The sequence below is a fragment of the Scardinius erythrophthalmus genome (genome assembly GCF_964197995.2).
Source record: "Scardinius erythrophthalmus genome assembly, chromosome: 12".
NCBI lineage: Eukaryota > Metazoa > Chordata > Actinopteri > Cypriniformes > Leuciscidae > Scardinius > Scardinius erythrophthalmus.
In genome coordinates, this window is record NC_138232.1 from 14,885,284 (window position 1) to 14,901,154 (window position 15,871).

General features: G+C 37.1%; 1 protein-coding gene across 1 annotated transcript in view; it reads right to left on the bottom strand.

Moving 5' to 3' along the window:
• Positions 1–15,871, bottom strand: part of lrp8 (low density lipoprotein receptor-related protein 8, apolipoprotein e receptor) — a 160,572-nt gene that overhangs the window by 37,488 nt on the left and 107,213 nt on the right. Inside the window, exon 5 of the mRNA XM_081380488.1 lies at positions 1,075–1,458. Within this exon, the coding sequence (XP_081236614.1) occupies positions 1,075–1,458 (384 nt within the window). The remainder of the gene's footprint in view (positions 1–1,074; positions 1,459–15,871) is intronic.

The following is a 15,871-nucleotide window of genomic DNA, read 5'->3' on the forward strand; positions in this document are numbered from 1 at the left end:
TGGGGAGGGCACACAATTCTCTAAAGGAATCCTACAGTGAGACGGACACTCTGCCATTCCTCAAAACACACTTGTTGCCTAGCAACCAAAAGATTTGGGCACATTACCATGCTGCTACCACAGTAGTTTACATGGCACCCGTGGACAAAGAACATCATTATCTCAAACACACACACATGCTAGAACAAACTGTACACATCTGTGGGCACATACCCTGCATTAGCATGCACATGAAAACAAACAATTGTCAGCTGCTTGTTTTGTGTGTTCAGGATTACATGTGCTCAAACAAACACATGATTGTTTCCTAGTGCTTCATCGAGAAAAATCTTTCAAATATAAAGTTAATAAACATTCACACTGACTGACTCTGATTCGATTGCATTATAAATCAATTAAAAACATTATAAATTACGATATGGCAATTCATTAATCGGCTTATTTGCATGTATCAATTAACATTTCCCAAAGACATTTAATTATTGTGGCAAAGGATTGAATAGGCATTACAAAAAGAGGCTTTGGAAGTCAACAGTGCAGCATGTTCAAAACAGTGTCAATCTTTTAAGTTGTACTAAATCAACATGTTAAAATTACATTTCTAATTATATACACTTTAACAGATAGAAATAAAATAAATTTTACTAGCATTTTTTGAGAACATTATTTTAAGCAAAGTCAATACACTGACCTTGTGAGGCTATGAACCAAAAAAAATTTGGTCTTGGATTTTGCTGTTATGTGTGCAATGCATGTTTGTTAACAGATTAGAATGAACAGACAATAGGGGTCTGATTCTAAATGAACAACATTTTCCATGAATACACAGTGTGCTTTACTGCTTTTCTAGCACGTGATAGTAATTTAGAATGAAAATAATGACATGAACAGCATGTATGCAGCATTAAGGAGGCATGTAATGCAGCCAAGTGGTAAAACTGATTATTAATTCAATTAATTAACTCATTCACCATGCAGCAAGCCTCACCAATGTTAATACCTTAGGAAACATGTGCATGAGAATGATAACAGTGATCAATATATTAAAGACATTTAGTGTTCTTGTACACTTACGACAGTTGGCCTCATCAGACTTGTCCTTGCAGTCTACATCCCCGTCGCATTTCCAGTTAAGGTGAATGCACTCTCCGCTCCTGCACCGAAACTCCCCTGCAGAGCAATGGGGCTTTTGAGGCTCCGTCCTACGACTGCACCGCTCCAGAGATTCGTCCGACTTGTCTTTGCAGTCGGGGTCTCCGTCGCAGCTCCACGGCGCTGGGATACACTCAGAGTCGTTACAGCGGAACTCGTGCGGCCCGCAGGTGCTGGCGGTGGCCGCCGTGCACTTCTCCTCATCGCTGCCGTCGCCACAGTCATCATCTCCGTCACAGACGAACGTGGGAGCCACACACAGACGGTTACGGCACTGGAACTCTTTAGAAGGGCAAGCCTTGGCGTCTGGAAAAAAGAACAGTGTACTTTAGTAGCACAAAGTCTTAAAAGGTCAAGTCTCCTCAAAAAGTTCCTTTTTGTCATAATGAACCATTCCTTATAAAACGTTGTCATAATGACATTATCATTCTTCAGGAAGTAAAATGGTCAAGGACAAGCTAAAGTCTCCCTTTCAATGTTTTTTTTCCTTGATAATTGAAAAGAGGATATTTGTAGAAATATCAGCATCTAATTCTGTCACACTTTAGATTAGGGTCCAATTCTCACTATTAACTAACTATTAACTACGACTTTTGCCTCAATAAACTCCTAATTACTGCATATTAATAGTCAGTAAGGTAGTTGTTACATTTCGGTATTGGTAGGAATTGGGTAGGATTAGGAATGTATAATAAAATAAGGCATTAATATGTGCTTTAGAAGTACTAATAAACAGCCAAAATCCTAGTAATATGCATTACTAGTATGCACTAGTATATTACAGTAATAGTGAGAATTAGACCCTAAACTAAAGTGTTACATCTCTTTCAAAAAAAAAAAAAAAAACCCTTGTAGTTTTATGGCCTTATAATGCCAATATAAACTGTCTACCCATGTTACACCAACCTCATTTTATTCATAACATAATTTTATCAAACAGAAAAAAGGAACCTGTTTCATGGAATGCCAATTAAATCAGTGGATAAAAAGATGGGATAAAAACTATGGATTTCTATTTAACGCTGACCAAACTAATGAAATGGTTTTAACTACAGTAAAATGACTGAATCGCACAGTAATGCTCACTGGAAATTTATTGCAAATGTAGCATGAGCTCTGAGCAATTCTGTGCTGATGTGAGCTCCATGACCTCACTGATTCAACTGTGCTGCGGATGACCTGAGGTTCACACTTCAGCCCCACACTGGCGACAGACACTAAATGGGCTTAACTGTGCTGTAGTAAACGCCTGTCCATTCTTTAATGGGGTCAACCACCCTGTTGGAATAACCATCCTGAAGAGCTGTAAGGCGACTGGGTATTACATTCATGGGGCTAGTTTTGTAAAAGGATTTGAAATGGCTTACGAGCATGTGATCGGGTGCTAGTGTGTTTGAGCGGTTGGGATGGGATAGCAATCGATCCTGACTGTTTGTGACTTTGCGTCGATAAACCTGTAAATATGCAAACTATCTGCAAAGAGCAGCTGGGGCTCATAAAACACTTTCACCGTCAAAATGGTGACATTATCAAAATTGTATTGCTGGACTCGAAAATCAATGTTATTTGTGCAGCTCATGGAAAGGTCATTCTTGTTGTTCGTTGCACTTCAGTTGATTCGTATTTCACCACCTACGCTAGTTGCTTTTGAAGCCAATTACAATAATGTTCAATGAGATATGTTACTAATTGTGGTTTTGCAAAGCTGATTAGCCAACAAGCATCTAATTGGCAAAAAAAACAAACTAATCAACAATGTCCATTAGGAAAACAACCTCTGCATCTGCTGTCAGCCACTCAAAGGTCTCTTCAATGACTATCGAATAGCAGAAGTGAAAGGGTGGAATAACATCTTCTGGAATGACAATCTTCTGACAAATTTGACACAGGAGTGAAATCTGTAGATATCTATACTACTAGCCTATCAGCTACTATAATTATCTACCGTCAAGGTCAAGGCAGACAACAAACGTAGCATGTTGTTAAAAGAAAGGAGAGTGATTTAGTCTTTCTTGTGTGTACAGAGCATGGGATGGAAGGTTGTGTTTGCTCTAAGCAGTGGGAGATTGGATTGGCTGACCCTGCTCTTCTCTTGAGGGAGAAGGACAGCAGTGAAAATGAAAAGGGGCTCGGCCTGTGATGTAGACACCAGCCTAAAACAACATATTCTCAAAGAGCGGCAAAACAAACATGGACAGCTTTTTCATACACAAGTGATCTTAGACAGTACTGTCACAAGCTAGATGGAATGAAAATCAAGTTATTCGGCTCTATACACCTGCAGTGTCAGATGCCAACTGAATGTATAAATTCACATAATAACTAAACATTCATTAGCGGTGCTTGCTAAGTATTACATTGATGAGGGGATCTGAGCCATTTGTAGGGATCAGAATAGGGTTGTGAAAACAGCAACCAACCACAACACCCTAGCAACCATCTTGCAATGCCCTAACTACTAACAAGAACATCCTAAAACTGTGCTAAAAACACCCGCATAGTCCTGGAAACTATTTAGCATGTTAGCATCTTTAGCTTTTTCATGGGCAAGGACCATTAAATATTTTTTTGTCAGAAGATATACAAATGTATTTGTATAAGTTTGTAAACATATTATAACAGTTAGAAAGATACTCTTACAGATATTTCAATGCTAAGTTGTTGGTAATATTTTTGCATAATTAATGACTTTTGGGCCAAACAAATGCTTGAAATTTCAGTAGGCCTATAGAAATACACAGACAAACAAATCGATCTGTTTCTTTAAGAACAATTTTAGATTAAATGGATTTCCACCTTTCCAAAAGCTATAGAAAAAAGTATATTGTAGATAGTAAACACACACAGCTCTGAGCCAGACTGACTTCGTCATTCAAAGGCTGCTGATATATGTCTGCTGTGTGGATTTTGATGCTATCTCCTTTAGGAGGTCATGCACAACAGTGAATAGATTTTAAAAGAGGGAAAACGGAAAGCTCAAAGCAGGTCAATTGAATTTCACTGACCAACGTCAAATACACATTCCCCGGGCCAACAACAGACAGGTAGTAGATAGGGCTTTCCATTAGCCAGATCTCTGTGACCTTGAACCACACACAGGCAAACAACTAGGCCTGTCACGATAACAAATTTTGCTGGACGATAAATTGTCCAAGAAATTATCGCGATAAACGATAATATTGTCGTACTGAGACCATTTTCATTTAATATAATTATAATGGCATAATAATGCAGGTACACCTTTTCAACGATCTATAAACTTTTATTTCTAAAGAATATTAAACATTGAAAACGGAAAACATTTTAAATATCCAAAAAAATGAACAAAACAACCAAAAACAATGAAAGCAATGGACTCTTAGTGTCTGTTAACAAAATAAATGTCTGTTAATAAAAAAAAAATGAAACAAAATTGCACTTCAAAAAATATTAAATATTAGGCTTTAGACATTATTAAATAGTGATACATTCCATAACAGGCAAAACTGACAGTTAGGACCTTTGTAAACAAATAAAAAAAGCCTCAACAAGCCATATCACCCAAATTTTGCACTGTTACTCCTGTTACTTTGTCAAGTGATTGTGTACTGTCGGGAAGACAGAGACGCACTTTATTGCGTGCATGCTACGCACTGAAAATACTTGGTTAGGATTAGGGGTGAGGAGTGCGTGCGTATTACACGCCATAAAGAGTGTATCATATGCACGCAAAAACTATTTTTGGCATATAAATGGCACGAGAAATAACATTTGTGGTATAGATATGCATTTTCATGTGATTGGGCTCGCTGTCGCAACTCACAACTAGCGTCTTCTCTCTCTCCCGGCAGTAGCCGCAAACAGTCCCGCGGCCGCCGGCGCTTTCCCATACAAAGACCATGTGACTGACAAGCGCCGCCTTCCCACACAAAGACCATGCAACTGACAACAAGAGGGTTCACTCCTCCTATACGCTAAAGAACCGAGCGAGAGTGGTCATCCAGTCTCTTTGGTAGAGAGAGAGAGACGAGGAAAACAAACAAGCATGCAAATGGAATTATCGCGGCCGGAAAAATTATCGAGCTCATTTTTTTTATCGTGCGATTAATCGACTTATCGACTATCGCGACAGGCCTACAAACAACAGAGAGCTGAAATAAATATAGGAGAAGTGAATGTGAAATACATACAGCTTTTCTGTCCGTGTGTTAATTGAGAGACATGGAATATTTGGAATCAACTAACTAACTAACTAACTATTATATAATAACAATAAATAATAACATAAAATACAATTAGAAAAAAATTTGAAAAATTCATTTTACAGTAAATAGCTTTTGATGCACACCACACTGCAGGACATCCCAACTTCCAAAAGTTGCCCATTTTATGATTCTTAAGTGACTCTTTCTATAAGTAATGTAAATGCCCCATGATGACTATCTTTGAGTTATTCATTGAGTCATCCACCCAAACTATTTGTTCAAAACACTTCATAAATCAGGAGACAAAAAAAGTAAAAAGTAAGTGAGTCACAGAATCAATTCAATCAATAAAAGTTTGATTTATTCTGATTCACTACTGTGTGTTGCTCAGAGGTGCCAACCAAAATACCAGAGCAACCAGGATGGTTGATTCTGTTGTAGCTTTATTTGGAATTCTTTTCATTGGCAGAATAAAAATAGACAACTGACAATATATCTAACTTACTAAATATGAACTTATTAATTGAGCTGTTCCATATAAGCAATATCATACTTGCTAATTGTTCTATATCTCAGAATCTCACTGAAAATTAGTGAATGCGCTTCGAGAACGCTCCTAACTTACTATATATTTGTCTCTGCACATTAAACTGGAATAAGATAAATAATTTATATATATATATAAAAAAACACACAGCACACACTTCACCTTTTAAAGCAATGCTTAAGAAGACTAGAACACTTAACACAACAGTTACAGTTTAAATGGCCACCCCATATCTATGAGAACAAGCCTCCGGGGGCATCTTTAGCGTTGAGGCTCATGCTACGCTCAGCAAATGGCTCGAGGCACTAAGTCAGCACAGAGTTAATGGTGCGTTCACCACTGTCCTCCATCAGCCTATGATATTACAGTATCCCGTATCAGATAAAGACTACCCTCCACCGGGAGAGAGAGATTGTAACCATGATGCACTGAGCTGGAGGGACGAGATGCCACAAACACACTGAGACAGCTAAATACTGTGATGCTTTGGATGCTTTTCCCAGTGCTGACAACATCGCCTGTGGGCACAGTGTAAAGAAAAGAGGATATACTTGCAAAAAGGAGAAATTGAAGAGGACAGGGAATTAGTTAAGGGCAGTCATTCTGTGAGCAGTCAGTTTGGTTCATTAGTCAGCAACGCGTTTAGAAGGAATAGATGCAATAGATGCTCTGGCATCTGACTCTTCTTGTGTGAGGAAAATAAACCAGTGATAAACACTGGCAGTGAGCTACCATTTCAGTGAAATTCTCAGTGAAATCACGGTTAAAATCCATTCACATACATATATATATATGTTATTATTACAAACGGTTTTAAAATGTACAAAAATACACTGAGGTGCAAATGGTATCTGCCACTATTTGCACTAAGTATAAATAGCATCTAACACTATTTACATTTAGTGCAAATAGCATTTAAAGGGATACTTCACCTCTGGAAAGATGAATGTGTATTTAAAATAGCTCATTTATGTAGAAGAAATGTGAAGACATTTTTTAATTGGGAGATTTCTAGACTAAGAAAAGCCAGAAAATTTATTTTTGGCTTATGTGGATGAAAGACAACAACTCCTTTTCTTAGCAATGTTAAAACGCACATCAACCGATCACTTGTTTAGCGTTCATGTAAACAGAACATTCAGATTCACCAATCGGAATGAATTCAGCTAGATTGAAACAAAAGGTGTGCATGTAAACAATGAATGGCGACTGCAGAAAGCAAAAGCCGAATCCCGGGCATTTTGAACGATCTCGCCCGCCGGACAAGTCCGGGAAAAGGAGGATGGTAACCCCTACTACTCGGCTTTCTCCTACTACTCAGCTTTCTCCACAGAACAAGAGCCTGTTAGCTTAGCTTCCAAAGAAGGACGACTGACACTGTGTACATTCTGTGAATGAGATCCCACCCTCTATGGGCGGGTTGTGAACATGCGGGACAGCTCCTCCTACTGGCTGTAGTCTTTAGCCTCTGGCCAGAAAATCCTCCGATGACGCAAAATGACGATTTTTGCGTCATCGAAGGATTTTTTCCAGACAAAAAATACATAAATCTCTCCTCTTAGGGGGATATGAGGGTGGAAAGCATGGTAATTCGAAAATACTACAGGTTTTCTACTAATACAAAGCTTAATGCTAAATCCTGAAGTATCCCTTTAACTACTACTTACACTATAGAAAATACTTTTTGTTTTGCCATTTATACTTAGTCTAGCAAAGAGCATCTACTAAATTTGAAATGCCCATGACCTGCTAAAAGTAAATGTAGTCAACATTTAGGAGTACATTAGCATATAAATAACACACATGATCTAAAAGACAAAAAAACTACTATTTTAATTCCATAGGACTTTTAACTGACTTTAAAGGTTAACCTAAATGTATCAGCATCTAAATTAACTAGTTTTATTCTACTCAAAGAAATGAATTAATAATCAAACTTGACATGGTTGACACCAATGAAGGTCATTTCATGTGTTAGGCAACCCAATATGACTCATAAGAGAAATAGCTCCTCAAGGTAACAAGTGCAAGTTCTTTTTTACAGTGCAGAAATGACTGAGAGAACAGCTATACAGTTTGGAAATGATTGATCCCCCTGTGCTACAAATTCATTTAGAGCAGAGTGCTCAAGACAAACCTCTTTGCACCAAGCCTTCAGCTGTTCACGGTGAAAGGAAAGACGTTTTCACACTTGCTAAGGTGCGGCTATAAGTTGACCAGGGGTGGGGGGCATTACCTCTGGGTGGCTTAACAAATGGCAGTGCAGATGAAAGAGAAATATCAGGCTATTGTCAGGGGATAGAAGGGGTTCAGCATAATGTCTGGAATTACACGGGTGCACACCCCTTGGCCTATGCAACTGTGTGCTGAGTACAACCAATATTCCCACCCGCATAAAGTCTTAAAGGGCAAAAGCTATCCTGTATAAACAGCTGTGCACACAAAATATTCAATAAAGGAATAAAATAAAACCCATCGGATTGTGATAATAATGATTAACGCCTAGATTTGAAATGAACCAAACATTTATTCTGGCATTATCAAAAAGCAAATGATTCATTAATTTCACTGGGAATCATGGTCAATTCCTGTATGCTTCCATCAGGTGACTAACAGTTTTAGACAGCACATTTCAGAATTCATTATCTTCGATGTCACCCAGGAAATAAAATGAACACCAAAAACAACATTACAAATAGATATCTAAAACATGGTGTGGCTTAGACTTCCCACTATTGCTGTAATTATAATTTTACATGGATGCATGAAAACAGATTTATTATTTGCTGTAATTACATTGGCTGTTGGTAATAATCATGAAGATACTGATATAATCAGATTAATAGATTTTCTGGTTGCATCGCATCTAGCCCCTCTGAATCTCCCTTGAGGAAATGCTTCAGCAGATACTGTAATACTTCATTATTACGGTCAAGCCCTCCTCAGTGGAACAGCAGCAGAGAGTTGTATGTTGTGTTTTTCAGTGATGAGAATTTTCACAGCACCCAAACAAGTGCTAAAGCCTTCTCTGGGTGAAAAGTGAAAAAAAAAACAAAGGCGGCGAGAAAGACAGAAGCTCTGTTGCAAATCCTAGTGAGCTGCTTACTGTACATAGACATCCTTAATGGACAAGGCAACACCAAAATGCACTGCAACAAGCTTCTGAGAAAAATTATAAAATGAAATATTTTTACTTTAATCTCGAAATGATGTGACTTTATTCTCTTAATTGTAGATTTTTTTCTACGTTGCGGTTCAGAGATTCCGTAATCTATTCATCAAAAATGCCTGAAAAAAAAAAGTTTATAATATATAGATTAGATAGATAGATAGATAGATAGATAGATAGATAGATAGATAGATAGATAGATAGATAGATAGATAGATAGATAGATAGATAGATAGATAGATAGATAGATAGATAGATAGATAGATAGATAGATATTAGGCATTACAGTACTTTTCAACATTGATAAGAAATGTTTCTTGAGCAGCAAATCAGCATATTAGAATGATTTCTGAAAGATCATGTGACACTGAAGACTGGAGTAATGATGCTGAAAATTCAGCTTTCACATCACGTGAATAAATTGCATTTTAAAATATATTAAAATAGGAAACAATCAAATAAATGCAGCGTTGGTGAGCATAAGAGACTTCTTTCATCAAACATCTGAATGGTAGTGCATGTTAGGTTCCTTTTAGGATGCTGCCAACGTAGGCTTGGAGAGCAAGGCAGCTCAATAGGTTTTGGAACAGAGAGAATCAATTTATTACACCCACACTGTTTTATATATTAAAGAGGACACCGAGAACACAGTTTGCTTGTAGCCTTACCAAGAACAACAAAGATAACACATTCACACAAACTCAAACAACTATGCATACAATATACTCCCACACATAACCTCTTTCTCCACAAACTATGAGACTGGTTCAAATGTTTGTCTTTTCTATCTTTTCTTTCTTCCATCTCAGTATTTCTATCTGTATCTGTGCACTTCAAAACCACCCACATTAAGATCTACTGGGTGTCACTAGCTCCCCTTGGTTCTCTAATCTGTTCTCATATAGTCATCTCAAGGCAATGATCGACATTACACGCCTCAGTGCTTGACTGCAATTTCCATGCGATCTTAATTCATTGAATAGGCTCTGGTGTGTGACCAAGGTAGCTACACGAGACTGAGTTCACAGTTGAGTACCAGTCATAGCAAACATGCTTACGTTTCAGTGCTAGCTATGCACACAGCAAACATGACCTTCCTCTGACCCTGAGTGAGCTGCAAATGCAACGTCACATTCATCTTTGACTTTCATTGGTGATGCAGTTATATGTTAAATGTAGGTCAATAGTGAGTTGCTGTTCCAGTGTTCACTGCTATTCAAAAGTTTGTGGTTTGTCCAGTAAAACAGTCACTTTGTGAAATAATATTACATTTTAAAATATCTGTTTTCTATGGCTAAGTTTCTATGGCAAAATCTTGCAAAGCTGAATTTTCAGCATCCATTACTCTAGTCTTCACTTGATCCCTAATAAGTTGATTTAACATTCAAGATTATTTATATTATATTATATTACATATATTAAGCAAAATGTAAACAAGTAAAAAAAAAAAAAAACTCCATTTATTTGAAATAGATGTTTTGTTAACAATGAAAACGACTTACTCTCTCCTTTGATCATTTAATGTGTTGTTGCTGACTTAAAGTATTACTTTCTTTCAAGAAAACTGACCCCAAAATTAGAGTATCTCAACATACTTTGAGTTGCAACACATGGTCGCAAGTTTTTCTCAATTGATTTCACGTTTTTTTAAACATGACTTAAATAATTTTCCTAAATGGAACGCAGATTTTTTTCTTGATGGTATTCAAATTTCACACATATTTTTTTTTCCAAATACAACTCACAAAGTTTCTCTAAATACACACACATTTTCTCCAAATACACTGATTTAAAGTTCTTGCTTTTACAACAGATCATAAAGCTTTCAGTTTTAGTTAAAAGCCTTTAGATTAGTGATGTACACAGCACCAGTTATGCTATTTATCAAATTTCCCACACAACTATCGAGACTTCACTATGCATAAAAGGGGTCATGTGTAAATATTCAGAGCAAACAAATAATGTGGACCCTGGTGAAAAGAGGAAGAAGTGGAAGAAGACAAAGAAGAGGTGTGGACTGGGTAGAGGAAGAAGAGAGGGAACAGAAATCCATTTCTGCATTCAATTCTGGATTTGTTCCTGTAGATGGGAAGTGTTCGACCGCACGCTTTGACAAAGTAACTCTTCTCCGAGCAATAAAGGGCCTGCAGAGATATTGAGTCAAGTGCGTTCCAGGTGTGGATTCAACATTTACAGTTCAACCGTTCTTTCGTGAAATCCAAAGCTTGAGAAAACACTGAGAGAATGAAATTATCTTGCCAGACAGAAATGAGAGGAACTATTTTCAATAGTTTAGCTTCCAGTGTTCATTAAAAGTGTTATGTGAAGAAAATGCAAAACTTTATTATTTTTTTTTTTTTTCTAAACTAAGAGTCTGTTTGGATGGCTGTGTTAATTGTTTGGAGACCACTGGCCTTAGTTTGGAGAAAAGTGTAAAATCAATTTAGAAAAAGGCATTAATTCTAGCAAGTAACAGTTAAGTTTCCAATTCAGAAGTCTATATCCTCGAGAGTTTCACAAATGTCATTTTGTAATCTCTTTTTTATTGCTTTAGCATGTTTTAGTATCTCTCCTAATTAGTTTCTGATGGTTCTGCACTCTGCAGGAATCAAGTGGGTGTCTGTGCAGTACATTAATCTCTTTGGATGTACAATGAGAGACAGAGGTGGGGAACACAGAATGATAAAGAGAGAGAGTCATGAGTTTTCAAGGGTAATATCACCCACAGCATGACACAAATCTAACGGTGATAATTGCAATCAAATTATATTACATCATAAAACACAAACACTCGAGCATTTAATAGATATTAAAGAAGCTGAGAGGCACCAATAAAAATGATTTTATTCTTAAAAAAAGAGAAAAAAAAAGATATCCCTTAAAGACGTGTTCACGCATTTGCAGTGACAGGAAGTCATTGCTTTTTAATTGCCAAGTACACACTGCAGATAAATATGGTTGTCACTCTTCTGTTTGAGAGCTTAATCTTGTTCTGTCCACACAGAGTTCAGCAATTCACAAGAGTGACAATCACATCCTGTGACCTTTTACTTGGTGTACTACAAGACCGCACTAAACATTTAGTGGAACTTTTGGAAACTGACAGCTCATTTGAGATATCTGCCTCTCTTGTCCAGGTGCAGTGCTAACAAATCAAACAGAGGGATGTGACTTGAATTAATTGACGCATGTTTTCACACCAGATTGTCCCTCTCCACCATTGTTGTTCCCACCAGCCTTGTGCTTTAGTGATAACCTAAAACATAGCAGTTCATTGAGAGCATTAAGGTGCATTCACACCAAGGATGATAACTATAACAATAACGATAAAGTTTTAATTGAGGCTTTGCAAGATTTCTTCCCTTCGCGTCATGGAACTCCACCCACATAATGAGCTAAACGCCACAGCTCTGCCTCAGCAGGGGTCCTTCTGCGCCTAAACACAGTTTCAGAAATTAAAACCTTTCAAACTTACTTCATAGGGCTTCCACAAGAGCAAAGGGTACTTTGATTGTGCATTTTTAACGCAGGTTACTGATAATAATTTATACTTAAAAGCTTCCTTTCCAGTGTATCTGGAGATTAAGGTAATAGAGGGGAAAGAGAGAGTAGAGAGCAAAAGGACAGCTGAGTTGGAGGGCAAATACTGCCTTTCTTCTACAGAAATGGAAATATGATGTTAGGAGGTATATTATTCATGTCTGTGACTCCACAAGATATGTTTTATGTAAATCTTCCAACCTTTTGCACACTACAAAGGGCTTTGTGGATGCAGCAGGCATATGTGTGGAGTCTGGTAAAGCTTCTAAAAGGGCACTGCTGACCCTTTCAGTAAATTAAAGCACTAAAACAGTATTATGTTTTTTAGCATTATGTATTATAGTATAATGCCCAGCAAAGGATTTTACATTTCATTCAGCCCACAGGGCACTAAGAATTGTGAAGAACTTTGAATCTACAAAACACCACCAATGCTATTCCCCCACATGTTGTTCCAACTACCCTAAGAAATTTTTCTGAACAAACTTTTGAGCAATGCTGGTGATTTTTGACCTCCCAGCATGCAACTGCAGCATGAATAAATAATGCTGTTAGTGTTTTGCTACTTGCTGACTATTTTTTCTGTTATGTTGTTGTTTTGCAGTGATGTTAAGAGCACATCTTATTACATAATAATAATCATCATTGCACTATAGGCCCCACCCACTGGCATTCAGCATAACTTTACTAATAGAAAACATTCGGTCGAAGTCCATAGTAATCGATTGTCGAGTTCACGCGCGTGATCATAGGTAACTAAACCTATGCGTGTGAACTCGATAATCGATTACTATAGACTTTGACCGAAAACAGGAAGAAAATACAGGTATGTGCGCTGGCTGAAATAACATAATTTTTATTAATATCTTTCGCATCTACTGCAGTCAGATTCACCCGTGATCACTCTGAAGGAATCACTCACATTAGCTGTGCACTTGTAATGACACATCAAGGATGTTAAGAGGCTAAAAGCTGGTTTAAAACTTGCCCCATTGAAGTCAACAGGGTGCAAATTTTAAAAAGAGGATAACACAGTGTAGGCAACACCGATTTTTGTCGTTGTTCTCTGTACTGACAGCACTCCAAATTTAAAAAAAAATGAGCTCAATGTTAAAATTGACCGGAGTTCTCCTTTAACAGTGGCTGTTTACATACAACCCTTATAGGAGCCGCTCATAAAAAACGGATAATTTCAGACAGAGGGTTAGAATGAAAGTTGAAAATAATTGTTTATCCACATATATTTCCACAAAAAATTAAGCAGAACAATAGTTTTCAGCTGTGATAATAATAATAATAATAATAATAATAATAATAAAATTTGGTAGTCTATACATTTACAATAAATCAAATACATAATTTTAAAGACCGGTGATGCAAAATTGCCACGGTTTAGGCTAAACATGTTTCATAATAAATTAGCAAAACCCCAAAAGTGCTACAATCATCCCTGTTCTGCCACACCTAGGGATGGGTATCGTTAAGGTTTTAACGGTATTACTACTCTTACCGATAGGCTACTCCTTATCGATCCGGTACTTTAACGGTATTCTTATCGGTTCTTTTTGTTATATTAAAAAAAGGAAAAAAAAATATTTAGAACATAATTAATATTGCTTTATATTTTGAAATGTAAAATAAATATCTATAGCAAAAGAAAAAGCAATGCTTTAACAAAACAAATAAAACATGTAGGCTGTGTTATGCAGAAGGGTGCAGGCTTTTGTGTTTTATATATTTATATTAAGACATAGGACACCAAAAACAAAGTACAAACACATGGTCAAACAAAAAAAAAGTATACAATAAAACAAATATACAAATTATATACCCAGTGCTTTAATTTCAGTAATGTCTGACATTACTGTTCAAGAGTAATATGGGCTAAAAAGACATCTAATAAAGTCAGATTTAAAATAACACTGCATAGTTTATCATAGATAGATTAAAGCTTATGAAAGCCAAAATTATTCATTCAAGAGCTGCGACTGATTTTCTCTTTGCCTTTTGTTGTTTGATTCACATTAATGGAGCAATCGTCAGCAGAATTATTAGACTGCTGCCTCTTTAAGACCAAATGCAGATCTAATCATTATTACACCTCATATTTTCTCCCAACTATTTACGCCCATTTAAGACATAAACTATTTAAGTGAATAAACTGTTTAAGTGAATCTCCAAGACGGCCATTTTGATATATTTTTGTGTATATTTGATCGTTTAGATCCGCACAAAGCCCAAAATATACGTTGCTTGTCTCGTTGCGGTGTGTTTCGGAGCGCGCGCCGCATTTGAAACAGCGTCTATTGCTCAATTTTGGTACTTGCCTTTTATTATCAAACGCGTCTCGCAGTTTAGCAACAGTATAGACCACATTTTACAACAATCACCGATCGTGCAGATTCTGACATTACGTTTGGGTTTTAGGGAGAAATGACAGCGCACCGCTGTGAGGGGAAGTTGCGCTAAACAGAATGAATGCGGCTTTAGTTTTTAATGGTTATACCTCAAATATATTTTTTTATAATCATTGGAAGCCACAATCTAAATCTAAAAAAAAATTAGTTTAATATCAAAGATCTAAAGTGTAGCCTAACCGTTTGAATGTTTAGTTCTGTCCTCATCGTCACTCATTAAGCAGGGCTGTTGTGATGTGCGCGCCGTCGCTCCGCGTTAAAGATCTCTCTCTCTCTCTCTCTCTCTCTCTCTCTCTCTCTCTCTCTCTCTCTCTCTCTCTCTCTAGCAAAAATGCATCACAGTCAAATGGTTAAATATTATTATATATAGAAGTGGCTGGCGAGATTAAATTAGCAAGATAATAATTTCTTAATAGCAATAGCACTTTCTTAATTTCTCCAGTACCGACAGCAGAACCGATAACGTCCGAGCTTATCGATCCAGCGGTATTTCAAAATTCAGCACCGGGGCCCGTTTAATACCGGGTTTCGGTACCCATCCCTAGCCACACCTGACTGATGAGCTTCTGGTTCATGTGGAGGTGACTGATTTGAAAAGGATTTGAAAAGTGATTTTTGTGGGAACATGATTCTTTAGAAGTTATGGGCTGTACAGCATTAAGAGTAATATGTATTCATAGGCCATGTCTTAATACCTTCAATTATAAATCAAAAGGAACAGTCCTGCAGGTTATTCTATAATAAAAAAAATAGAAGTCTCAGGACCAGACATCAAGCAGGAAATCAATTATAATCAGCAGCGCAGTGAAATATTACAGTGATGTTAATGCTCTTATTTTACAGTTCAGCACAGGACCGTGCA